At 54.7% G+C, this 25,190-nt stretch overlaps 7 protein-coding genes across 10 annotated transcripts; 6 read left to right on the top strand and 1 right to left on the bottom strand.

Annotated features, from left to right (window-relative positions):
• Positions 1-109: 109 nt before the first annotated feature.
• On the bottom strand, positions 110-2,822 carry LOC125957124 (uncharacterized). The gene is made up of 4 exons (XM_049689640.1): positions 1,716-2,822; positions 1,287-1,595; positions 773-1,194; positions 110-673 (listed from the first exon to the last, which is right to left on the bottom strand). Exons 1-4 carry the CDS (start codon positions 2,352-2,354, stop codon positions 319-321), a joined length of 1,725 nt encoding a protein of 574 aa, XP_049545597.1. The 5' UTR covers positions 2,355-2,822; the 3' UTR covers positions 110-318.
• A 611-nt stretch (positions 2,823-3,433) lies between these two features.
• LOC125957062 (uncharacterized) lies at positions 3,434-5,872 on the top strand. The gene is made up of 2 exons (XM_049689509.1): positions 3,434-3,446; positions 5,361-5,872. Exons 1-2 carry the CDS (start codon positions 3,434-3,436, stop codon positions 5,789-5,791), a joined length of 444 nt encoding a protein of 147 aa, XP_049545466.1. The 3' UTR covers positions 5,792-5,872.
• Positions 5,873-7,365: 1,493 nt separating this feature from the next.
• LOC125956992 (serine protease persephone-like) lies at positions 7,366-8,780 on the top strand. The gene is made up of 4 exons (XM_049689375.1): positions 7,366-7,432; positions 7,496-7,670; positions 7,772-8,144; positions 8,208-8,780. The coding sequence occupies exons 1-4, from the start codon at positions 7,366-7,368 to the stop codon at positions 8,778-8,780; spliced, it is 1,188 nt and encodes a 395-aa protein (XP_049545332.1).
• Positions 8,781-9,108: 328 nt separating this feature from the next.
• LOC125955126 (serine protease persephone-like) lies at positions 9,109-11,937 on the top strand. Its single transcript, XM_049686010.1, has 3 exons — positions 9,109-10,233; positions 10,596-11,252; positions 11,366-11,937. Exons 1-3 carry the CDS (start codon positions 10,119-10,121, stop codon positions 11,710-11,712), a joined length of 1,119 nt encoding a protein of 372 aa, XP_049541967.1. The 5' UTR covers positions 9,109-10,118; the 3' UTR covers positions 11,713-11,937.
• Positions 11,938-12,065: 128 nt separating this feature from the next.
• LOC125955122 (serine protease persephone-like) lies at positions 12,066-14,418 on the top strand. The gene is made up of 3 exons (XM_049685996.1): positions 12,066-12,759; positions 13,212-13,979; positions 14,057-14,418. Exons 1-3 carry the CDS (start codon positions 12,657-12,659, stop codon positions 14,398-14,400), a joined length of 1,215 nt encoding a protein of 404 aa, XP_049541953.1. The 5' UTR covers positions 12,066-12,656; the 3' UTR covers positions 14,401-14,418.
• Positions 14,419-15,178: 760 nt separating this feature from the next.
• Positions 15,179-17,671, top strand: LOC125955106 (serine protease persephone-like). Of its 3 annotated transcripts, none has more exons than XM_049685972.1 (4): positions 15,179-15,257; positions 15,363-16,112; positions 16,178-16,346; positions 16,435-17,668. In XM_049685972.1, exons 2-4 carry the CDS (start codon positions 15,968-15,970, stop codon positions 17,339-17,341), a joined length of 1,221 nt encoding a protein of 406 aa, XP_049541929.1. In that variant the 5' UTR covers positions 15,179-15,257; positions 15,363-15,967; the 3' UTR covers positions 17,342-17,668. The 3 variants fall into 3 exon arrangements, with proteins under 3 accessions (XP_049541929.1, XP_049541938.1, XP_049541922.1); XM_049685981.1 differs by having other exon boundaries at positions 15,197-15,604; positions 15,939-16,112; positions 16,435-17,671; XM_049685965.1 differs by having other exon boundaries at positions 15,197-15,604; positions 15,731-16,112.
• A 526-nt stretch (positions 17,672-18,197) lies between these two features.
• LOC125955132 (serine protease persephone-like) lies at positions 18,198-21,348 on the top strand. 2 transcript variants are annotated; one of them, XM_049686033.1, is made up of 4 exons: positions 18,198-18,755; positions 19,026-19,190; positions 19,308-19,917; positions 20,165-21,348. In XM_049686033.1, the coding sequence occupies exons 3-4, from the start codon at positions 19,800-19,802 to the stop codon at positions 21,118-21,120; spliced, it is 1,074 nt and encodes a 357-aa protein (XP_049541990.1). In that variant the 5' UTR covers positions 18,198-18,755; positions 19,026-19,190; positions 19,308-19,799; the 3' UTR covers positions 21,121-21,348. The 2 variants fall into 2 exon arrangements, with proteins under 2 accessions (XP_049541990.1, XP_049541980.1); XM_049686023.1 differs by lacking the exons at positions 19,026-19,190; positions 19,308-19,917 and having other exon boundaries at positions 18,199-18,755.
• The last annotated feature ends 3,842 nt before the right edge of the window (positions 21,349-25,190 follow it).

The raw sequence follows: 25,190 nt of genomic DNA, 5'->3' as shown, positions 1-25,190 counted from the left end.
TGCAAAAGGACACTATACTATACTCAGTAGTGTCGTTTTACATACCACACGATGCAAACTCTAAAAAACAGGTAAGCCAGCAACAGAACAGTCGAATACGACGCACGAAAGCGATAATTGCTGGATTATGTAATATTATGTAGCGGTGTTTGCTGGAATAATGAGGGATGTTATTGGCTTTTTAAGCTGGGAAAACATAAAAAGCCAATAACATCCCTATATTACTAGAGCACAAATATAATGTTAGTGTAATACTGTCGGAGAAAGAGATGCCTAGCAGGCAAACTGTGTAGCGCGGTTTAAAGCCAATGGCTCTAGTTAGGGGGGCAATTCCTGATCGTTTCCTTTCCGTGCACGTGCAATCGAGTCTTGCTGGGCGACATCTGCCCTACCTTCGACTCGATGGGTGTCGAGAATACGAACGGTCGCCAGCAGTGGCTGATTACTCTCTGACTCGCCGCTGAACTTCTCGCCATCCCTAGCTGGTGCATTTTCCCCGTTGGTCTTCCTTAGAAGCACTGGCGGCGGATGGTCGATGCCGTCACGGCGCATACACTCAATGCCATAGATAAGGAGAAAGCTGGCAGCCAGGAGGCAACCAAGGCTATTGAGCACCGTCGACACGATCGTCACGTAATACCAGATGCCTAGCACCTCGTTGCAGTTGAAATCGCTGCAGCCAAAGAGAGAATGAGGAGAGAGAGACAGAGAAAGTGGGCGTACGATTAGATTGGTGATGACATAGATGGTTCTGCATCCCCACGCTTCTTACCGGTACTCCAGCCGATGACCGTCCTCCTCTAGCGATCGATTGGTACTGACCGGGCCTGGCTCACCACCGGTCCCCGCCGGTTCCTCCGGTAATGCGTGTGGATCCAACGTGCAGACGCAGGTGGACGCGTTTACGTTGAAGCTAAATTCGGGCAAGCAGCGCAGATCGGGCGAAGACAGGTTGGTCGCGTGGATGAGTGCATAGATGAAGGCGAGCAGCGTGAAGAAGATGGTGAGCACCAGCACGACAAGTGCATTCACCCGCAGCACATGAAAACAGTTCTCGCGGAAACAGTTGCGCGACATCGGAGCAGGCCGATCGGCGGTTGTCGCCGGATCCTTGCCACCATTGCCGAGCCCGGCCCGGCGGTCAGACCGCTTGAAGGCGAACAACACGAGGAACAGAGTACCGCAGAGGATGAGCTGGAAAGGTATGCGAACCAAGGCGCAATTCAGGTAATGGGTACGTTCCGCAAGGGGGAGTTCATCGTACGCGCCCAGCTAACGATACTCACTGTCAGCCCGGACCAGTACGGGTTGTCCTTTGTGTGCGTCGACGGGGACCAGACCATGATCGTGAGCCCGATCAGGCTGAGCAGCGCCCCGATCAGTATCTGCAGCACCATCAGGCCCTTGCTGAGCCGCAGATGGCGCAGGTTAAGCGAGTTGCCACGCTGGTAACGCTGCTGCTGGTACCCCTTGCTGTTGTTCTGCAACAGCATCCGGCTGTGGCGAAGGCTGCTTCGGGTCGGTTTGTGGCGCCCGATCAGCGTGCTGGCATTTTTGGCGAAGTTTTGCGGCACGGTCGTCGTCATGTAGACGGCCTGTGCAGTTGCCAAAGCCGGTGAGATAATGAAAAACAAAACCGGAGATATTGAGGTGAATAATGGCTAGAAATACAAACAGAAACAAATAATTTAAATTTCAATTGATGGCGCACGCACCTCGGATGGACTGCCACGGTGGATGGTCGTATCGGGCGGCAGTTGAATGGTGATCGTTTTGATGGTAGAGTTAGGGCGCGATGAACGCGGTGTGGTAGGATGATGCTGCTGCAGGACAGGGGATTCGGCCGGGGACAGCTGAACGGTGGATTGGGTCGAATTCGGCGATGCCGATGCCTCGAGCACGGACATATCCACCGCATCATCCGTCGTCGTCGGTGCGGCGGTCGTCTTTGCCGACACTGGAGTTGACGATGCTGTGGGTGCGGATGCGGGTGCGGGTGGTGGTGATGGTGCTGGTGGTGTCCGAACGTTCTGATCGTCCTTGCGTTCCTCCTGATCGTCAGCAACCGTCGTACGTTCCAGTGGACTGCTCAGCCCGAAGAAGTCGGAACGGGCGGAATTGCGGTGTTGCGAGCGGCGATGCTGGTCCAGTGTCTGCCCAACCGATGGAGGAATGGTCGCTCCAATGCTCTCGTCAAACCGGAACTGTATGTCGGGGAAGTGTATCGTACGGCCAACGGCAGCAGCGCCAGCACCAGTACCAGGTGCCGTCAGATTGTCGTAAAGACTGAGTGGTCGATCATTGCGCACAACCGCTGTACCATCGGTTCCCGGTTGCTGCGGCGCCTGTGCCATTCTGGCGCTCGTTAAACCAGACGCGTGACGCGATGGAGCGTATTGCAACTGCCCGTGGCGACCCACCGCGGGGCGATGGCGCCCTTTTGTGTGTGTTTTTGCCCGCCTCTGTCCCTAGAGCAGCCACTGATTGGTGGTGTGATGAGAAGCGGTGAGCGTTCTTCAGCTGCTCATCTCATCATCCCGTCGAAGCGGCTCACGGCGGATCAGCAGCAGCAGCAGCAGCAGCAGCAGCCCGTCCAGCGTCCACCCCACACACGCGTGTCCGTAAGCGCGTGGACGAAAAGGTCTTTGGCCTCAAAACAAACGGTTATCGATGGTGGTGGCCCTTGGGTTGATGGACGGAATATGGACGGCGGATAGTTTTGCGGTTAGCAGCGCTGCTGCACCAGTATCTTCCACTCACGATGCTGATGACGATGATGATGATGATGATCGCGCGATCACCTTGTTCCTGGAGGTGATATCTTCTCCACGTTCCGTGCTAATTTTTGGCGTTTTTTCAACCTGTTTGTTTCAAGCGCAGTCTACTTCTGGTTTCTTGTTGGTGTTGTTGTTGTTGATCCCTCTCTACCGCACACCTCAAGGCACGAAACGGAACACGCATACACACGCGAGGTACACGGAAATTTAACGACGGAACTAAAGCCCAGCGCGCAGCGCCCAGCGGAATTCCCGGAAGCGTCGACGACGCCGACTGCTGCTTGCTGATCACCGCCGCGTTATACCACTACTTTCTCCGGATGCAACAACAACAACGACCCGCTCTTCCTCTTCCACCTGTGCGCGCGCGCACACACGGCACGGTACACAACTTTTCGGGGTCCTTATGTGTGCGAAAGGAATGCAGGAACACTAGGAAGGGGTAGGGGCGATTGTTGCGCGCGCAACAACACTCCATACACTACTCTGATGTGATGCGGTAAAACGGCATGCGTAAACCACTGCGGAACACTGGACGGCGCTACTCTGGACACCGGTGCGCGTACGACGACGGCTATGGAATGGCGTGTGTTTATGATCGCGCCGAGTAACAGCAGCAGCAGCAGCAACGAAAGAAGAGCGTGCAGAAGTTCCATATGCGAGCGAAGAGTAAGTGAGGGTGTGTGCGTGGTAGAGAGAGAGTACGAGAGCGCGAAAGAGAGAGAGAGAGAGATAGTGAGGTGTTTTGTGCTACCTGCTGCTGAGGTATCAAGCAAGAGAGGGAGGCGAACGACGATTTGCACTCTCCCTCTCTATCTCTCTTTTCCTTTCTTTCTTTCTCTTTCTTTCTTTCTTTCTTTCTCTCTCTCTCTCTGTCTCTCGTATCCCATCAGGTACACTAGGCGCTCTCGATCGTTCGCTCGCTTGTTGTCTGTGGTTTCGATCCTTCCTTCAGGCAGTGCGTATCATGTTTACTGGATTGGATTTTCACGCACGGTTCAACGTTCTACCAAAACGATCGCTGCCCGCTGACATTTCGAAACAAAGGGAGAGAGCGAGAGCTGAGAAAGAGAGAAAGAGAAAGAAAGAGAGAGAGAGAGGGAGAGCAGTTTGGATGGGACTCGTATTTAAAAGGGGCGGTAGAGAGAAATCGGCGGAGTGGAGGTCAGCTCCATTGTGAAGGTAATTAAATGTTTAAACCATCGCCGCCGCCACCGTCGACGCCATCGCTCAGGAAAGCTGCTAATTTGGAAGCGACATGATGTGGCTGCTGCAATGTGCCTATTTGGCTACCACATTGGCATGCGCCCTCCCGCACACAGGCACACAAACACACGCCCGAGTACCTGTTAGCATCAAGGTAGCAAGCTCATTAGTTCGTTTTAAGTAATTTGTGTGTTTTTTTGTTTTTTTTGCCTCTTCTCTTCTTTGTGGTATTCGCAATGCGGCCTCACTTGGCCTTCGAGCGATGCGTTTATGTGATGGTGGGTGGGTGGTGGGAGGGGTTGCCAGCATCCGACAAAGCGTCATCCGGGAGCAGGTTGTGCTTGCGTGTGGCTGTGTCTGTGTCCAGCTCTAGGGCTCCGTTCTAGAACTTTACCCTCGACGTGCGCTGACCTGGCTCCCCGGTCGAACGATCGCTCGAACGATCGGGCAACGATGGCCTAGATAAACAATGTCGTAAACGAAACGTGGTAACATAAACAAAGGCTGGGTTTGCTGGATTTGCAGATTTTGTATTGTACCCGATTCCGTCCATCCCTGGCGGGGAGGGCGGGAACCGGGTAATGGAGCTCGTTTGGCGTCAGTCAACGAGCCACCACCGCAGCGCCGGTACACTACAGACTCTGTCTCTGTTCTCGTCCCCGTCGCCTGACGTGTTGTTCTGTTGCCGTTTCATCCGCGCGAAACCCTCATGATGACGTGGCGAGGATGCTCGCGAGGAACGCTAGTTGCCTCCCTGTACCTTCTGGCTGTCTGTAGCTGCGCTGATACTGGCAACAATGCAAACGGTGAGTCTGCGTGTGTGTGTGTCCACGTGCGTATCAAGACATAGGGTCCTATTGCGAGTGTCTTGTCTTGCAAACGAGACTGCCTTACTACTGCTGAAAAAACTTAGCAGTCTTGTTTAGCTTTTATGAATGAGCTTGTGATTTTTTGCAGCCTGATTTCAAAACAAATACTAATACTACCAAATTAATCACCAACACAATGAAAAACCAACATCTTTCGCTCCAATGGCAACTACGACCAAGCCGAAAAAATATACCATTTTCAGTCTCGTTTTCAAGACTCAGAGTCTGGTGCCAAAACCTACCAGACTCAGAGTCTTGAAAACGAGACTGAAAGTCGCGTTGCCATTGGACCGAAGGATGTTGGATTTTAGTGGTGTTGGTGATTAATTTGGTAGTATTAGTATTTGTTTTGAAATCAGGCTGTAAAAATTCACTAGTTCATTCATAAGAGCTCAACAAGACTGCTAAGTTTTTTCAGCAGTAGTAAGGCAGTCTCGTTTGCAAGACAAGACACTCGCAATAGGGCCCATAATAACGATTTATCCGGTTCTTTCTTTCCCCCACACAGCCATTCTCGAGGTTAGTCTGGACTGCCGGGAGCCGGGACTGCCGACGGGAAATCGGACGACACACGAGCGTGTACTGATCACCGCCTATCGGCCCCTGTACGAGAGTGACCGCAAGCGCGATTACCTGGACGCGCAGGGCCAGAAGCTGCACACGCTCCAGGAGTACCTGGACGATCGGGCACCGTACGTGAGCGTTGGCATGGATCCAACGCTCGCCATCCCGTACGGTACGGAGGCGTGCGTGCCCGAGCTGAATCGCCATTTCCGGCGCCCGGTACGGTTGCGTGTGGCCGACCACCACGAGGATCTGCGGGGTGGCGCCTACCGGCGGCTGGAGATTTGCGTCCGCACGCAGGAGGACAGCTACGACGATGCGGTCAATCTGCTGCAGGCGACGCTCGTCCTCGGTGCTCCGTACTCTCCGGCTTAACGAAACAATAAAGCAATAACGTCGTCGCCCCTCTTAACCGGTCACCGCAAGTGATAACCAGGATCACTCGCACCCTCGCACGGTGTGTGTGTGTGTTGTGGTTTTTTTTGTTGCGGCAGGGGAAACCACATCGACCGCGCGACCTTGGGAAGTGGCAACCTGGCGGTGGGGGAGGGGCAAAGCAACGAGCGCCACGCGTCGAAACGGAACCGTGAACTTTGCTGTTTTGCTGTTATTTGTGCGCCACGGTACAGCATTGCGTGTGCATGTGTGTATTGGTGGTGGTGGTGGTGGACCGTGCAGCCCTTGAACCTCACACAGCAAAAACGGTTTAAAAAAGATTTGGATGGAGTATTGGAAGTGTAGGAGGGGGCAGGGGGGGAGCAGAGAATACAGAATATTGACTTTTGGGGCAAAAAAAGCAAAAAGAGGCAACGGATGGTGGTAGTGGTGGTGGCCGATCGAATATCATCCGAAAGTCGTTTTGCTGCTTGAAAAACGGAGCGAAAACAGGAAAAGTCTCGTCGCTCGCCTCGAGCCGAGCTGGCCACTACTGGTCTGGCTGAGTGTCGACGACGACGACGACGACGATGGCCGGACGTCACTCGTTCCGATCACTCGATTCCGGTTTTGACACCTTACGCTCTTCGTCGCCGTCGTCGTTGTCGCTTCTCCGGACCGGATTCCGGATCCAGTCGCTTCGGTTTTTGCGGGAAGGAAGGGGGGAGGGGGGGGGGGGCAGCGAGTGAGTGGGTGAGCGACCGATGCGCGACTGTCCCGAAGAGGATGATGATGATGATGATGTCCGGCGGCGGCTATGCCATTCCGGTTCCCCTCCTGCAAGCCCCCCCCCCCCCCCCCCCCCCCCAGCGGGTCATCCGTGCCCGTGCGAACCGGGTCCGGGGTCCAGTCCGGTCCGTTCCCTAGGTTGCTGCTTTGCTCTCCGGGCAGCAGCCCCAGCAGCCAACGCACCATCACGTCGCTAGCACTAGCAACTGGACCGCGTTCTGCACGTCCTCTCGGGCTGCCTCTGTCTGTGATTTGCCATTTGTGTGCGAACGCGTGTACCCCTGCCTCTGTGTGTGTTTGTGTGTGTGTGTGTGGGTGGAAGAGAGAAAGAGACAGAGAAACGGTAGGGCAAATATCAGCACCCTTTTTTTTAGTAGAGGATCTATTGGACAATAGCAACGAGGATCCGCGATCGAAGAAGAAAGGAAAAGGTGGGGGAAAACCGATCAGAATATTCTGGAAAATCCGGAAAACCAACAAAAGAAGTGAAGAAAGGGGAACACGAAAAGGGAGAAGAAGAAAAAGCCTGCGAGAAAGACAGAGAAACAAACAGGGAACTCAAGAGTGTGTTAAAGAAGGTGTTAGCAAAGCAGGTTAAGCAACCGAGCAGTAGCCGCAACGGAGAGCGATCGATTGACGATCACCACAAACCTGTGCCTGTGTGTCTGTCTGTCTGTTTGTGTGTGTGTGTGTGTGTCTGGCTAATGGTGCTCCTTGCAAGTGGCAAGTGGCGGTCATGGTGGCCTGCGCTCCTCGTAATGGTGCCGTACTTGTGGTGCGCCACGATGACACTGGCCGATGGGTCGCCGCAACCGCCGGTTACCATCGGCTGGTCGAAGAAGCAGCTGTTCGGTAGGTGTTCAGTCAGACTGCCCTTGTGCTCCTTCTCGTCCTCAATTCTGCGGCGCATTTCAGAGAATGACACGTGCACACTGCGCTCGGGCCGTTTGGGCATCTGCCGGCGAGGGGCCGACTGTGGTTGGGCGCGAACCGGACTCCGGGATCGGACACTGACGCACGCCGAGCTCTCGATCTGTGGCTTCGACGGCACGGAACCCATCATCTGTTGCTTCCCGGGCGAATCGTTACTGTAAGTCGAAGCAGGAGGAGGAGAAGGAGGTCCTGGTTGCTAGTATGTGGACACCAAGTTTCTTTTCTCCACCACCTCCCTCACCCCCCCCCCCCCTCTAGCCAGCGGGGAATGCAATCAGCGGTGCAGGCATGCGACGGTTATGACGGTGTGCAGTCCGAGCTGTCATTCCACATCGTCGGTGGGGAGGATGCGTACCGGGGTGAGGTACCGTTCATTGCAGCGCTCGGTTATCGCGAGCCAACCAGCCGAGCCGAGGATACGCCCGAGGATGCGGACGGTGGGCCAGTGATGGACGGTACGGGGCCGAGCTACCTGTGGGCCTGCGGTAGTACCCTTATTGCGCCCTCCTTCGTCCTTACCGCGGCACACTGCATCGAGACGGACCATGGGCGACCGGTGGTGGTGCGCATGGGTACGACCAACCTGCTTAACCCCCCGAACCCGGCCGCTGTACAGCACCGTACGGTTAAGGTAAGCATCCCGTCCGAGGGGAACCCATTCTTTGGCCTTACTGGTGTACCCTCCCTCACACAGGAACATCACGTACACCCGGCATACCGGCGCCGCTACGCGTACCACGACATCGGTTTGATCGAGGTGTCGACCGGGTTCATCTTCGATGAGGACGTCCGACCGGCCTGCATCCACCCGGCTGCGACCGATCTCGCCACCACGATCCAGCTGCTGGCGGCCGGCTGGGGTGACGATGGTCAGCGGTCCCGGAGCCCCGACCGGTTACTGCGGACCAACCTCAGCACCGTACCGCTCGACGAGTGCCGGGTACGGTTGCGTACGGTGCGCGTGCTACCCAGCTCCCACCTACCGGACGGTCTCCTCGATCAGCAGTACTGCGCCGTCGGTCACCAGCTGGCCAGTGGTAGTGGTGGTGAAGGGGCTGGGGGCTACCACTCGGATACCTGCAGTGGCGACTCGGGCGGACCGCTCTACTACATCGGTGAGCAGCCCTCGCAGAAGTACGTTCTGGCCGGCATCACCTCGGTCGGTACCGGGTGCGGATCGGGTACGCCGGCCATCTATACCCGCCCCTACCACTACCTCGATTGGATCGCCACCATTGTGTGGCCGACGGACGCGAACACTGACTGAAACATTTCGAACGAAATAAACAATGAAACGGTGATAATGGCAGTAGTAGTAGTGGTGGTAGTAGTAGCGGTGTAGTCGTCGTGTATCTGGTATTCTGAGAGGAAGAACCCGAAACGGAGCAGCATCCATCCATTTCGAGCTTTTCTTCCTTCCACAACAGCCGTAACTCAGCGCCATCGCCGCGGCGCTTTTGAGTGCCTTGGCGATCGAGCGAGTTTGAACGAACACACGACGAAGGACGGTGAGCTCCGAAAATTCCTGCACCACAGCAGCCCTGTACTCCCTGCCCCGCGACTCCTTGCAGTGATCGTTGTCGTGCGCGCGAGAGCACTTCCCCACCTCTTGATAGTAGCCACCGCGTCGTGGTGGCTTGGCGCGGCGCGGAGAGGCAGTAGAGGAGAGGGGGGTAGCAAAAACCTGTCGGATTCGGTGGAAAGCCCCCATCTCAGTTCAGATGGTGGAGAACCCCGCGGTGAGTGTCCGGAATACGGAAGAAGAGCTACGCCACGGTGACAATGAATCCGAGTGATGACGACGACGACAACGACACACACGACTCATCTGTGTGGCGCGTCCGGCATGGCAGACGGTGACGGTGGCCGCTGCAGCCGCAATCATCGCTAGTGTCGTCGCAGGCCGAAGACGAGAAGCACCGTTACTCGCGGACACCCTGTGAGCTACGAGAAAGAGAGACAGAGAGAGAGAGAGAGAGAGAGCGGGCGCGCGCATTCGGTTCGGTTGTTGATTTTTGGTGTTTTCGGCCGTTCCAGGCGAGGCGAGGCGATCGCACTCAAACCAGCCGGCCAGCAGAGCCACAGCGGACAAGGCAATACCGATTGTGATAGTAAAAGTAGCAGAGTAGCGAGCACCAACCAGTGCGAGTAGTAGTAGCAGCCGCAGCAGCAGTAGCAGTAGCCGCAGCAATATTCGTGATCTCAAGCGGTCCGAATTATCAGTTGAATTGTCCGTTCGGTGCGTTCCACTTGTTTCCAGCATCGATCAACCGACGTCACACAGCAGCAGCAGCAGCAGCAGCAGCCTGTCGGCCATCACTCAAACAAAAGCCCACCGCTAACCGTTAACCGCTAACCGCTTGTCATTGTCACTTGGCTGCCAGTGCGCGATTGGCCTGTGCCTGTGGGCTGCTGCTGCTCGTTGCGGCCATGTTTCCTCGGGTACGCGACCGGAGCACCGTCTAGTTGAAGCTACTCTCGAGATCGACGCGGCAAACACACAAAACAGCAAAACAAACAAGCGGACCATCAACAAACCTCTATACAACCATTCAACCTCAACACCTCGACATCCGAACGACAGCCCGGGAGAGCCAGTCGAGAGATGGGACAGCTGGAGCGATCGGTTCGACCGATGGCCGGTGGCTCGTTGGTACTGCTGGTTACGGCCGCTACGCTCTGTTCCCTGCCCCACCCGAGTCACAGTCAGGTCCTTTACGGTAAGTACCCCCCCGGGCCGGCACCGTTGCACCGTTCCGTGTCTTTGCAGGCCTTCAACCATTCAACAAGTGAGGGGGCCGCTACAGTGCTTGGTAGAAGGGTTTGGAAAGAGCCCCCGCGCGCGCATGTCAGCCCGATCCACTCAGGTCAGAAATCGGCGACTGCGCGATTAGGGCGAACTCATCCTGCCCGCTGTACCCGCCGATAACCTCCTGATGGCTGATGGCCTGCCAGATGCACACGTACGCAATCGCATTGACCGCGCATACGTGCATAATTGCCGCACACACACACACATACCAGTGGGGTATTTGTAATCAACAAATGGCTAATCGGGTCGGAACGGGTTTTCGTACTTTAGAGGGCGATGCATGCGTACTGCGCGATGGTTCACCGGGTGTCTGCACCGAGTCGACCCAGTGCCCCTGGTTTCTGGAGACGATCGTGAAGAACAAGCGGTTCGCGGACCGTGTGAGCTGCGGGTTCGACGGGCTGAACGAGGTGATCTGCTGCAAGCAGGCCCGGGCCCAGATGACGGGTGTGCGATCGCGGCTCGCCTGCACCAGCGTACCGGACTACGAGTCCCGGCTAACCTTCCACATTATCGACGGTGAGGAGGCGGAGGATGGTGAGTTCCCGTTCATGGCGGCCCTCGGCTACCCGTCCGATGAGCCGGAGGTGAACGTGAGCTACCGGTGCGGGGCCAGCCTGATCTCGCCCGACTTTCTGCTGACCGCCGCCCACTGCATCCCGACGAGCGACCGGCCGACGGTGGCGATCCTCGGTACCAACAACCTGGCCCCCGGTAACCACGGGACCGTGATCCGGCTGAAGGCCTTCTTTCCGCACCCGGAGTACAAGTCGAACCGGAACTACCACGATATCGCGCTGGTGCAGCTGGAGCGAGCGATCGAGAACGAGCCGGACGTGAACCCGATCTGTCTGCATGACGATCGGCAGGATCTGGCGGAGAACACGGTCCTCTCGGCCGAGGGTTACGGCATTATCGATCTCGACCGTACGTACCACCACCTTCTCCTTTTCTCTCTCTCTCTCTCTCTTTCTCGCAATCCCCTCGGTTTATGGCTGTTTCGCCCTTTCTTTGTCTCTCTCTCTATCTTTCCTCCACAGGCAATCAACGGTCCAACCAGCTGATGAAGGTCAACCTGACGACGGTACCGTGGCTCAAGTGCAACCAGAGCTTCGCGGACGCCAATCTGCTGAAGAACAACCGGAAGCTACCGCAGGGGATCGTCGATACGCAGTACTGCACCACCGGTACGGAGAACACCGTCACCAAGGTGGTGGGTGATACGTGTCAGGGGGATTCGGGTGGGCCGCTGCAGGTACTGGTCGACAAGAAGTACCGGCTGGTCGGCGTCACATCCTTTGGTAACGGTTGCGGCAGTAACACGCCGAACGTTTCAACGCGCGTTGCCGCTTACATCGAATGGATCGAAAGTATCGTGTGGGCGTGAGGTGACGGGGGGTTGGCGGGTGGTAAGAGACTCGTCATTACCCGCTCAACCACAGGACGAAGCGCCGGGAGCCCCGATCCGATGGCCTTAGTAGCCAGCGTCTCTTGCAAGGCAAATGAAATGAATGTGCATTTTTGGAACGCAATCAAGTGTTTTCTCTTCGGTTTGTGCAATAAATTTAGATTTGGGTACTACTGCTCTTTTACGACGGCCCACAACGCTTCAGATCAGACTACTATTAACTACTGCTTCAGGTTGCCGTGTTTTTGATTTGTGAATGAGGGATGGGGATGCAGTTAAGAATAAACGAAATGAGAAGATTAGGAAAAAGTCAAAAAATAAGAAAAAGAAAGAAAAAAAAAAGAGAGAGAGAGAGAGAGAGAGAGAGAGAGAGAGAGGAAAAGAGAGAATAAAAAGATGGAGATGGAGTTGTCCCGACATGGAGATGTCGGGATGATCGCGCCAGCGGCCACGATACTACCACCAATGCGACGAGTCAATCGCATCGTTTCGCAATAAAAAAGAACACAATCGCAATAAAAAAGGAACACAAAAAAACACACCCAAGGCGACTCTCGTTATACGCTCGACGCTCGTTCACTCATTGAGACGCAATCGCATCATCCTCGCAGCGAGCAGGCTACCGGGATCGTGATCGTGATCGTGATCGCGACGCTCCGTGCGAGTTGTGAACGCGGTGAGTTCGCGTAAACAGTACACCAAAGGGATTCGCATCGGCAGCGAGGTTTAGCCGCGTTTTGCCGCTTATACCATTTTAAAGGATAGTCTCCTGGAACGCTCCTTCTGGAAAGGATAGTCTCCTGGAAGTTACGCCGAACGCCGGAATAGATTCAACAAGAGATACATCAGTCTGCCAAATTACAACCAACCAACGAACCACAGCCTGCTTAGCTTGCCGTTTGCCGGAAGAAGAAGGTCGCACGATGAGCCAGTTTGGACGAGCGGTTGGTCGAGTGAGTTGCTCGTTGCTCCTTCTAGCTACATTCTGTTCCTTACCCCTCCAGACACACAGCAATACTCTTTATGGTAAGTTTCTCGCTCGATCGCCGTGCTTTTACGTTTTATGAAACCATTAGAAGCGTTCCCACTCTGAAGAAGGGGTTCATTTCAAGGTTATCCCCGGGCTAACAGTTTAAATGGAAAACGAAAAAAAATAATAATTTTGAAGCTATTGGAATTTCTTGAAGATTCGGAATTCCCCGAAGCTACTCAGAGACAAACTGTGAGTCCGCCTACTTTCTTCACTGCCTACTGGCAGTGGCTGGAGGAACGGTGACCGGGGCGAGATAACCTTTGCGCTTTGCCACTGCAGTGTGCGCTGATACGTACGTATCGCATCGCACATACACGTACCGCCATATCGTCGCCTGATAGCTAATGTGTGTTCGTTCGAAATTTGTTCCAATTTCCTCTTCCTCGCTATACGCCGCGCGAAACTTGGACGCGTAAAACTTTGCAAACACGCGGCTCCGGAGCAGAAGGAGATGCGTGCAAGCTGCGCGATGGCTCCCAGGGTGTCTGCACAAAGGCGGCCGAGTGCCAATGGTTCATCAACACCATTCTGAGACCGAGGAGGTTTAAGGAGGCAGTACGGTGTTCGTTTCTCGTCGACACCGAGGTGGTCTGCTGCAAGCGGAACTGGATCCCCGAGGCCCGAACCGAGCGTCCGACGGAACCACCGACGGAGGAACCGACGGAGATACCGACGGAGCCACCGACCGAACCGCCGACCCAAACTGTTCCCATCGAATCGAAGAACGTGGGCCTTAAGACGGGCGATCGGTCACGCCGTGCCTGTGAGCAGTACAGCTACGAGTCGCAGACCTACAATATTATCAATGGGCAGGAAGCGGCGGAGAGCGAGTACCCGTTTATGGCGGCCCTCGGCTACCCGTCCAATGAACCCGCAGCCAGCGTCAGATATCGGTGCGGGGCCAGTCTGATCTCCGCCAACTTCCTGTTGACCGCGGCCCATTGTAAAAAAGGAAACGGACCAACGACGGCCCTCCTGGGTACTGTCAGCATCGCCGCAGGTCACGATGGAATCGAGGTCGGCGTGAAGAGGGTCATTGCACATAAACAGTACAGGTCGAGCAGCAAATACCACGACATAGCGCTGGTGGAGCTACAGGAACCGGTTGAGTACAATATCCTCGTTATGCCGATCTGTCTGCACGATGATCCGCAGGATCTGCCGGAGAACAGTGTACTGTCGGCGGAAGGGTTCGGTATCGTCGATGAAAATTGTACGTCCAGCCGAGCGACGTTCTCCTCCCAGCTTTCCCAGCTTTTGACGTTTATATCCACTCCACCTCGTTTCTAGATCAACTTTCCTCGACCAGACTGATGAAGGTTAACCTGACGACGGTACCGAGGCTCCGGTGCAACCAGATCTTTGCGGACGCCAACCTGCTGGGAACCCGGAAGCTACTGCAGGGTATCGTCGAGACGCAGTACTGTACAATCGGCAGTCTGGATAATAAAACCGAGCTAAGAGGTGACGCCTGTCAGGGCGATTCGGGTGGGCCGGTGCAGATCAAAACCGGGGAGAAGTACCGGCTCGTCGGTGTCATATCGTTTGGCCACAGCTGCGGCAGTTACATACCGGGCGTTACGACGCGCGTAGCCGCTTACATCGATTGGATCGAAAGTATCGTGTGGGCGTGAGAAGGGGCGTATACAATTGGAGGGGGGGGGGGAAGGAGGGGGGAAGAGACTCGCTATACTGGGAGCTCCCTTAGGCCTTAGAGTCAGAGTCTCTCGCAGGATATGAAATGAATGTCTCTCTTCGGTTTGTGCAATAAAATTTCGATGGGTACTACTGCTCATTTACGACGGCCCAGAACTCTTCAGATCAGACTACTATTAACTACTGCTTCAGGTTGCCGTGTTTTTGACGTGAATGGCGGATGGCGGCGGATGAGGAGTATAGTTCAGAATAAACGAAGCGAGAAGATAAGCAAAAAAATAAAAAATAAGAAAAAGTGCGAAATGAAAAAGAAAGAAAGAGAAAGAGAGAGAGAGAGAGAGAGAGAGACAGAGAGAGAGAGAGAGAGAGAGAGAGAGAGAGAGAGAGAGAGAGAGAGAGAGAGAGAGATAAAGAAACAAACAAAAAAAAACGAAATGAGCGATCGAGAGAGAGAAATAGCGGAAAAGAGAGAATAAAAAGATGGAGATGGAGTTATCCCGTTGAAGATGTCGGGATGATCGCGCTCCAGCGGCCACGCTACTACCACCAATGCGACGAGTCAATCGCATCGTTTCGCAATAAAAAAAAAACACTGACAAAAAAATACACCGAGGCCGCCTCTCGTTACACTCTCGCCGCTCGTTCACTCATTGCGACGCAATCGCATCATCCTCGCAGCGAGCAGGCTCCGGGGCGGGGGATCGTGGTCGTGATCGCGATCGGGACGCTCCATGCGCGAGTCGTGATCACGGTGAGTTCGTGTACAACAGTCGCCCAACCCAAGCACGCCCGAGCTTATTCCTCTGGAGCTGCTGGAGCCGCAGCCGCGCGTGACGTTAGTGTGCATATCCTTGCGTAACGAGCTGCCGCACGAACCTGATTTCGATTTCGATTTCGATTCAAAAACCCGCCCTCCTACCCCCCGTTGCCCCGTTTACAGAAGAAGATTCGGAGATCGTATATGATCGGAAGCTGAGAATTGCTCCACTCGCACTCTCTCGTTCTACCTTCGCTTCACCAATTGCCTCTCTTCGGTAGCTCATCTACTGCTCCATCGCGACCTTGCCGTATTAGTATTGATTGATTGGTGGTGGTGGTGCTGCTACTGCTGCTGTTTGATAAACTGAACTGGCAGCTGACTGAAGCGCACAGGAGCGCCAAGCGTTTTGGGGCCGGCCCCAGGTGAGTATTCGTTCGGCCATAATCCGCGTGGCGAACAGGCTGTGTGTGTGTGTGTGTGTGTGTGCGTGTGCGCGCGTGTAGGAGGGTTTGTTTATTCCATTGTTGACACACCACGGATGTCAGCAGTTGGCCTTCAACCTGGTGCTGCGTGTCGGGGTCGGTCTATCAGCAGCTTGGAACGAACCAACTCGGGGCGGGGGGGACAAAAGACTCAGCAGTCAGCAGCCGTTCGTTGCGTTCGTTCGCTCGCTGCGCAGCTGCGCATGACCCTGAAACACTACTAAACAACACTACCTACCGGCTGTGGCTGTGACTGCGACTGCGGTGACTGCAGCTGCTGCTAGGCTGCCGCTGCTTAGGAGGATGCTGGATCGTGACCGTGGCATCCAGCCGTGGGGTGGCCTACGGCCAACCGGCTACCTCGGACCGTTCGCCATCTTGATCGTCCTCGTCCGGGCAATGCTCGCTACCGACCAGATCGTGCTGCACCAGGATCCGATGCTGTACGGTGAGTACCGGTGTGCGCACCAACACTCCAATCGGATCCACTTTAAACCACCTTCCCCCCAACAGAGGGTGATGCCTGTCAGCTGAGGAACGGTACGGCCGGGACCTGCCAGCCGGCGAACGAGTGTGAATGGGCCAGGGAGCGCCCGTGGCAGAAGACCGAGCTGGTCACCTGCTCGTTCAACCAGTCGATGCCGATCGTGTGCTGCGTACGGCGGCTTGAATCCCGCATCAGGTACCCCATCCACCAGCCCCATCTTCGGTCCTCCACTTCACTTGTTTGGCCTGACTTCTTCTTCTTCTTCTTCTTCTTCGTCCCGCAGCACGAAGCGCATCAGTGAGACGCAGTGCGACCAGTACCCGAACCCAACCGGACTGTCGGATCACATCTTCAACGGTGTGGCGGCCCAGTTCGGTGAGTTCCCGCATATGGCCGCCCTCGGGTACGGTGACAGTACCGGGAACGGTACCACGGCTCCGACGACGGCATCAGAACCACCGCCATCCCTGTTCCGGTGCGCCGCCAGCCTTATCTCGAGGCACTTTCTGCTGACGGCTGCGCACTGTTTGCGCGAGCGGCCCACCTTCGCCCGGCTTGGCGTGCTCGAGCTGCAACCGGCCCGTGTCATCGATGAGCCACTGGACATCGGGATCCGGACCGCGATACCGCATCCCGATTACAACCCGGTCACGTACCGGAACGATATCGCGCTGCTCGAGCTAGAGCAGCCGGCCCTCGATTGGCCGTTCGTCGATCCGGTCTGCCTCTACACGAAACCGATCGGCAACGGAACGGCACCGTTACCGTCACCGCTACTGTCGGTGCAGGGCTGGGGTACGGTGCTACCGGGTGACACCGATCCGGCGCCCCGGCTCATGAAGGCCAACATAACGGTGCTGGAGCGGGACACGTGCATCGGATCGCTTCCCCGCAATCGCCGCAATCCGGCCGGCCTGCACGAGGGGCAGCTGTGTGCGCTTGGGCGCAACGAGCGAAACGAAACGGTGGCCGATACCTGTCCGGGCGATTCGGGCGGTCCGCTCGAGCTGATCGTCCCCGGTGGTCGCCACTATCTGGTCGGTATCACGTCGAACGGGTACGCTTGTGGTTCGCCGATACCGGGCATCTACACCGAGATCGCGCACTATCTCGATTGGATCGAGTCGATCGTCTGGCCTGCCACAACCACCACCACCACCACCAACACCACCACCGGTGGCCAACCATGACAGGGGGGAAACCGGCTCTGGGGAATCTGCAAATGCAAAGATGCGAACACTGAGTGCCGCGGGCAACAGCAGTAGCGACAACAACAACAAAAGCGCAACAAACACGAATGAATGAATTAACAAATCGACTGCACACCGCCTAAAACTGTGTATATTTTTTTTTCGATTTCCTTTCCTTGCTGTTTGCTCTGCTCCGCTGTTTTTGAGACACGTCGGTTCCACGGAAGCCCGAACCCGAACGCCCGCCTAAAAGAATGTACGTAGCAGGTGACGTAGGCCGCCTCTTTCTCTCTCTCTCGCTCGCTCTCTCGCTTGCGCTCTTGTCCGGGACGGGTTTCCGGTACAGAGCCACCGAAAAACTGGTGGCAGCATCCGGGACCGTTAATGAAATGATAATTGCATCCAGCCGAGCCGAGCCGAACAGCCGCACAAGCACAATCACAAGCACAAGCAAGGAAGCGACGTATGGTTGTTGTTCGATAATGAACCGTACACGCGGTCGTCGAAGGCCGTAGCCCCGTAGCCATCGCAGCGATAACGATCCCGGGAACCGATCGACACTGAGCCTAACCGACAGGGATACGACGCTCGTGTGTGTGTGTGTGTGTGTGTGTGAGTGCAGGTATTGCCAACAGCAGCAGCAGCGTCAGCGGTTGGGGCGCTTGTGTTTGTTGGTACATGGTACATGGAGCCTGTCCGTCATTCTGGGAAGTCCGCCACGGGGGAAGAGCAGGCCGAGGACAACCGAAGAGAGAGAGAGAGAGAGAGAGAGAGAGAGAGAGAGAGAGAGAGAGAGAGAGAGAGAGAGAGAGGGTGATCGCTCTAGGTCGGTAGTTAATTCGGTTGATCGGGTCGCTGCGATCGGTGCGATCGGCTGGCGACTGAGCGCGATTGTTAGTTCTACTCAGTACGGCGCGTCCGGTAGGTGAGCTCCACACTGTGCGACCGCTTCACGACCCACCTGGAACCAAGCTAACCACGACCACCACCACCACCGCTACTCCGATCCGCAGGACACGGCGCTGCAGCAGCAGTAGTAGGTCCTCAGAGCTGCTCCGCGAGCTGTACAAAGTGCATTGAGTGTGGGCAAGACAGAGAAACAGAGAGAGAGAGAGGCACTTCAAACCTACAGGACCGGTCGGTAGGACTCATCAGCTGGTGCGCTCGCTCGCCAGGCACAACCCAACAACCACAACAACCCGGTTTCCATCTCCTCGATCCAGTTCAGAAACCAGAAACAATCCAGAGAGAGAGAGAAACAGAGAGACAGAGAACATGCGCCCCGGTAGGTGGTATGTGTGGCCATTAGAGCTACCGTTAGTGTTGTTGCTGCTGGTGGTGGTGGTGTTGGTACCCAGTGTGGTCGTCGGTGTGCCGGCATTGGAAACCGTGTTCAAGGACATGCAAAGATTCGGTGAGGAGCCCAACCCCGTTCCCTAAGCACCCCCATCTACCCCTCCCGCACTAACGAAACTGCCCTTCATCTGCCGCACCCTTCCCCTTGCAAATTGACCATTCTCGAGCACATGGCCCCTTGGCACCCGTCTCCCCCGCCCCCTCTCGTTTGTATCCTGCCCCCCTGTGTCTTTCTTCGTCACGCAAAACGAGGTGGGGAGGAGGAGCAGCGAGCAGCGAGTAAACCGGTCACCACGAAACCAAACCACAAACCATCATCAACCTTCAGCACAATCAAACCGAACGGAAACAACGATCGGGCGGGATCAGGAAGAACGCGACTCGCTAATTGCTGTTGCTGCTGCTGCTGCTGCTGCTGCTGCTGCTGCCGCTGAGTGGTCATTGAGTGTAGTCGTTGTGTGCTTGGCGTGCGTTTACACTAGGCGCTAGCAAAGTGAGTAGCGGTGCGTCGGAGACGGACTCCTATTATCTCACCAATATCCCCTCCCCCCCTATCAATGACCTCCCTCCTGTCTCTCTCTCTCTCGCCCTTTGTGCACGCTGCGATCAGCAATCGAGATCCGCGCCCCAAACTCGCTTCCTCTTTCATCATTTTGCGCACCGACGACGACACAGCACAGGCGCTGCTCGGCCTCAGAGGAGAGGAGGGGAGGAGGCTCGTGGACATCCCCCTCCACACTGAAGAAGATCACCGCTGAGCTGAGGGGTCATCCGGTTTAGGCGGTACCAAAAACAAAAGCAAAAACAAAAAGCAAAAAACCCGTTTCGTTTGCGTGTGACAGTGCCACGATCGCGTTATCGTCGTCGTTGTCGTTGTAGTGGTCGTCTGCATCGAGCAGCAGCAGTAGCAGCAGCAGCGGCAGCGGCAGCGGCAGGTACCCGCCAGCATTGCGTTGCTGGTGTGATCGTAAGTGGAAGGTGTCAAAGTGAGCGTTGTGCGGTTCTGGGGACGCGAGGCGTGACGAGACGAGACGAGACGAGGCGGCCGGCTTTTGGGCTGTGAGGGTGTGTAAGGCGGCAGTTTTCCCGAGCGAGGCGCAGGATGCCAGCACTACGAGTGTTGTTGTTGTTGTTGTCGCCGCTCCTGCTGCTACTGCCCACGGTGGCCAGCATGCCGCAGGACATCTACTTCCCGGGCCGGAGCTCCGAATCGCCCTACGGTTAGTGCGTCGGAGCTCTCTCTCTCTCTCTCTCTCTCTCTCTCTCTCTCTCTCTCTCTCTCTCTTTCTTTCTTTATCCGACATCTCAATCATGTAGTACACTAGTTAGCAGCTTTTGTTTTAGTTTTGCTTCGAGAAATCCTTCCCATTTACCCGCTCCAAAACCTGTTTGTTATTGTTTTTTTTTTCTTCTAATTAGTCTCTCTCTCTTTTTCTCTCTCGGTTTTTTCTCTCTCGGAACCACTAGAGGGCGACGCATGCCGTATCACGGGTCCACCGGCCCGGACCGGTATCTGCAGGAAGGCGGCCGCCTGCCCGACCGGCATCGCGGCCAAGGGTGAACGGTGCGAGTTCAGCGGCAACAGTGCGGTCGTTTGCTGCCCAACGTCAACCGACACCGGTAGCCGCATCATGACGCGCATCGCCCAGCAGGAGTGCGAACGGTACCACAGCGCACCGTCCAACCTGAAGGATCACGTCTCGGGCAACCGGTTCCGGGTGGTGCGGGGCGAGTTTCCGTTTATCGCGCTGGTGCGCTTCCAGGGCAACGATGACGCGAGCATTCGGTGCGGTGCGTCCCTCATCTCGCCCCGCTTCCTGCTGACGGCGGCCCACTGCTTCAGCGAGGTGCAACCGGCGAGCGTTACGCTGGCCGCGCTGACCGTCGACGATCCCGAGGGTGACACCTACCCGGTACAGCGGGTCCACATCCACGAGGGCTATCGGCGGCGCGACAACGATATCGCCCTGCTCGAGCTGACGCGTGACGTCACGTTCGAATCGTCGGTCGGGCCGGTTTGCCTCAACACCGACGCACAGCTCTCGCTCGCACCATCCACCAACCTGACCGTGATGGGCTGGGGTAACGATGGGCAGGGCCAGCAGGATAGGCACCTGTACAAAGGCACCGTCAACCCGGTGCCGACAAGCGAGTGCGCCCAGCAGTTTCGTGCGGTCGCCATCAACAATCTCGCGCTCGGTGACAATCAGCTGTGCGCGCTCGGTGCGAAAGCGGGCGACGAATCAACCGATGCGTGTGAGGGTGACTCGGGTGGACCACTGGTAGCGAGCGTACGGGGACGACCCATGCTCGTCGGTGTCGTCTCCACCGGGGTACCGTGCGGTGCGGAGGTACCGGGCGTCTACACCCGCGTCTCGCAATACCTCGACTGGATCGAACCGATCGTATGGCCCAGCAAATGAACCACGGGCATCACGAACTGGTGTATTTAGCGTTTGTATTAAGTTCACGCGAGGAAGAGCAGAGTAGCAGAAGGGCAGTACGCACGTGCGCTCCGAGCGGGTACATAGTGGCGTGCACAAATAGCGATTGGCGCTTCCTTTTGTCAGCTGGAGTAGCCCAGCATCTTGACGACACTGTTTCGCTCCGCTAGAATCTCGAAATACATATTATATATATATACACACTCACATACATACAGAGACACAACTATCTAGTCATACATCTGTATCTTATATCCTTTTGTTTTTACTGGAGTGTTCATGGTGTTTAGGTTGGGGCGCGTACTACGTACGCATGCGCTCATTGCTCGTGCAGGTGAATTAATGTACTACCTTTCTCCTTTTACCCTTTCGCCCTAGTATCTTTCTACCGACAATCCCAAATTAATGCTTCATTTTTTTTCCAGGCTAGCTCCGTTAGTTAAGCAATGCACCCCTCAGGCCTTAGTTTTGGACAAAGCTACACTTTGGACTACCAATTAGTGTGAGAACGGCGTCATTTGGGATAGTTCTGCTAGATTGAGCGAGTGAGTGACATTACGCTCAATGTCCGTGGATTAAGTGGGATAAGGACACTAGTCACATATCTAACAAACTGCAGCACATCTTGCATTCATGGTGCTCTTGCGAGCGTTTATTCGGAACGCACCGCCATACATGCTCCAGCTCCCCATTGACATTGACCTTCGGAAGGGAACCCTAGAGCCGCGAGGAGGCTCTGGTGCGTCTTCCTCGGGTGACGCACAATGCGTATCGATCCCAACTGTACCGCTCTCACTCTCCCTTTGCTATTGCTATTCAATACCGCCACGGCACATGCCCAGATGCAACTTGTACCGGCTTGTTCCGGTCTGCCTCTGTACAAAATAACTGGTTTAGTGGTGCGTGGACTTATACAAAGCGGAGCTATTATCTGCCACTCACTGTTGTATGACGCATCGTTGTCGCCGCCGGAACGGCGCGAAACTGAGGGGAAGACACGAGAAAAGTCATAAAACCGTCTTGAAGGAAATAAAAAAATCGGTCGAGATCGTAAATGTTCCGCACGACACTGCCACCATTTACCTCTCCCACCCTCCCAAAACCCCACAGTTGTGAATATTAGTTCCATTCATGGATCTCTGCACTGGAGCACAGAACAAAACGAAACACAATCGATCCGCGTGCATGCTTGTCGCGAACCACTTGCACGGCGCTTGCACATTCCAGAGTGGAATGAATGGAATGCCAAACACTTGTGCGCAGAAGGCGCCGTACTAATCCGGTGCATTTCGTCCTTTTCCAAATTTCGTGCATTTTCCAAACAGTTGGAAACTGCGACCTTACCTTCTTCGAGAGATGTGGTTTAATCAGACAATTATGGATAAAAAAAAGAAGCGCTCGATTTGTTTCGTGAGAACAATAGTATACCTTCGGCGATTCGGAATTCTAATAACCAGAAACAGAACAAAAAAGCAAAACAATTATTGGGAGGCCCGCGTATCTGTGGGCAGGAACATAGTCGAGATCTTTATTGGAGTAAAAAGGGAAATGCAGGTTGCAAATACAAAATTAGTCTAGGAATGGGCTGCCGGGGCGGAACGATGGGTATTCTTCGAACACAGTGCGCACCGTGCTCGGTACGGATTCGCGGATTTTCGCAATATCCTCCGCCGACAGTGAGCACACGTAGAAGCCGATCTGGCGCAACCGGGGCAATGCGGCGACCCGCAAACGCTCCAGATACATGTCGTCCTTCCGGATCAGGGTGATCGTCAGCTCCTCGATGTTGGGGAAGAACGTCAACGTTTCCCAGGTAGCGAACACCGTCGACCGGAACAGGTTGTAGGAGAACTCCAGATACAGCGCCGTCACCAGCGGGTGACACTCGGTAAAGAAATCGAACGGCTCGTCGGCAGGATTGCCGTTAGGATGGCAGCTAAGCTGGCCCCGGAACCGTCGCAAGTTTGGCATGGCCACCCGAATCGGATAGCCGCGGCTTGGGCTCAGCTCGAGCAGTTCGACGGAAGGGCTGAATAGCGTTAGCTGTTGCTCAAAGTCACCATCGTAATAGCCACGATCCTGCAGTATCAGTATGCGCAGCCTCTGCATGTTCGGAAGCGCACCCACCAGCACCGGCAGCAGATCGTTTGCGGTTGTGTTGCGGTAGATCAGCTCCAGCTGTACCAGATGGGTGTACCGCGGTACTATCTCCTGCAGTATCCAGCTGTGGTCCGCTACTGCGCACTCCTTCACTACCCAGCGTACGCGCCGGTACGGCCGGTTACTCTTTGTCGCCTCCGCCAGGATCATACGCTGCCGCGTTACGTCCGGCAGCTCGATCTGGGCAGGAATGTGTACCATCTCCGCCATCGCCGTTACCATAGCCTTCGTATCCAGTTCGAGCAAGAAACGGTTGATAAAGGATGTGCCAAATACTAAGCCGTTCCATCGGCGGCATACTAACGACACCTGTTTGGCATCCGCCATGTTGAGCTTGTCAAAAATCATACGAAGTATCTGGAACGAATGGTTTTGCGGAAACGAAGCGTGGTTTATTGAGCGCGATGCTACATTAACTGATGAGTCACCCACACCGCACACTAATTTCACACATACACACACACACACACACACATACACGCGCACAAGCACACACACACACACACATACACGCGCACAAGCACACACACATACACGCGCACAAGCACACTACGCATACAAATGTTCACGCACTGCACTGCGCTTACCTCTTCCGGCAACTTGTTGATGTGATCCATGGTGGTGATGCTTGTCTTTCCCGTCGGATCGGATGCTGCTCGTGTGATGCTCCGCGAATGAATGACGAGATGCACTGCTTTCGTAACAACTGTGTTCTTCGCTGACCGGCCGTCCTCTGCCCCCAAGCGTGCACCCTGAACGGCCACACGCCAACCCCGAAATGGTATATCGCGCAAGGCCCATGGGCGTTTGACGCGAATCCTTTTGTAGTCGGCGCTCGGCGCACGATGTTTATTGCGACCGGTAGTCTCTCTCTCTCTCTCTTTCTCTGCGCCGGTGTTTCCGAAGGGTTTGTTTTGAGAAGCAGAAAACTATTTTCAGATAACGGTATTTTTGAAACATTTTATGTATTTTAGCATATTATATATCACTTTTATAACAACACTGAATCACATTCGGGTCACAGGAAAGCGCTGAACAGCCGAGGAAACAGCTTTCAGCGATATCTTCTGTTCATCCAGAATCTTCCTTCAACTGCACTGGTGGGCACATCCAAGCCGGTGTCCCGAAAAGCTATTAGAACCTGTAGAACACACAACACAACAGGCTTAGTATGGCCATGCTTAAAAGGACAAACGCAAAATTTCATCTCTGGCTACAACGCTGCTGTTAGCTTAAGGGGGGGGGGCTTCGGTATTTAATTTTATTTCTTCGCATTTACTTTTTACAATTTTTTATGATTGCTTATCTTTTCAAGATTATTGTGTAATATTTTGGGATCAATCGCAGCAAAATTGTGAAAGATATTGATTTTTGAACATCCGCTTTTCATACCAGGCTCAATGCATCTCGCAACTTTGAATCGCGATTCCCAAAACCTGCGGTTTCAATGTCAGTGCCCATCGTAGCATGAAAACTACTGGATCGATCGATTTGAAATTTTGAACATATAATCTGTACAGTATCTGCCAGGTAGCCCCGTCGAGTTTTTATAAAAATTGTTGATACTTTTTTTTAAATAATTGTTTTAATTTAGGAAAGTGTCGTTTTTTGAGGCAATATTGAAAAAAGCATCACTTTTTCAACTTCAAAAATCTGCCAAAAATCGAAAAATGTGAAATTTAACAAAAACTCAACGGGGCTACCTGGATAAACTTATAATCTAACAAAAGAATATTCATTTGTGTGTTTCAGATAACCCAGCACGTGGCTACGATGGGCACCGCAAAAAGTACATTTTTGCAAACTTGGCTTTCTAGATTGCATGCCATGAACGTAGTTTTGAATAAATCTTCCCCAAAATAGAACCAAATATTCTTGAAAAGTTGTAG

The sequence above is a fragment of the Anopheles darlingi genome, chromosome X, assembly GCF_943734745.1.
Source record: "Anopheles darlingi chromosome X, idAnoDarlMG_H_01, whole genome shotgun sequence".
Taxonomy (NCBI): Eukaryota; Metazoa; Arthropoda; class Insecta; order Diptera; family Culicidae; genus Anopheles; species Anopheles darlingi.
Note: the sequence above shows the minus strand (reverse complement) of the source record. Positions and strands in the feature narration are given on the sequence as shown.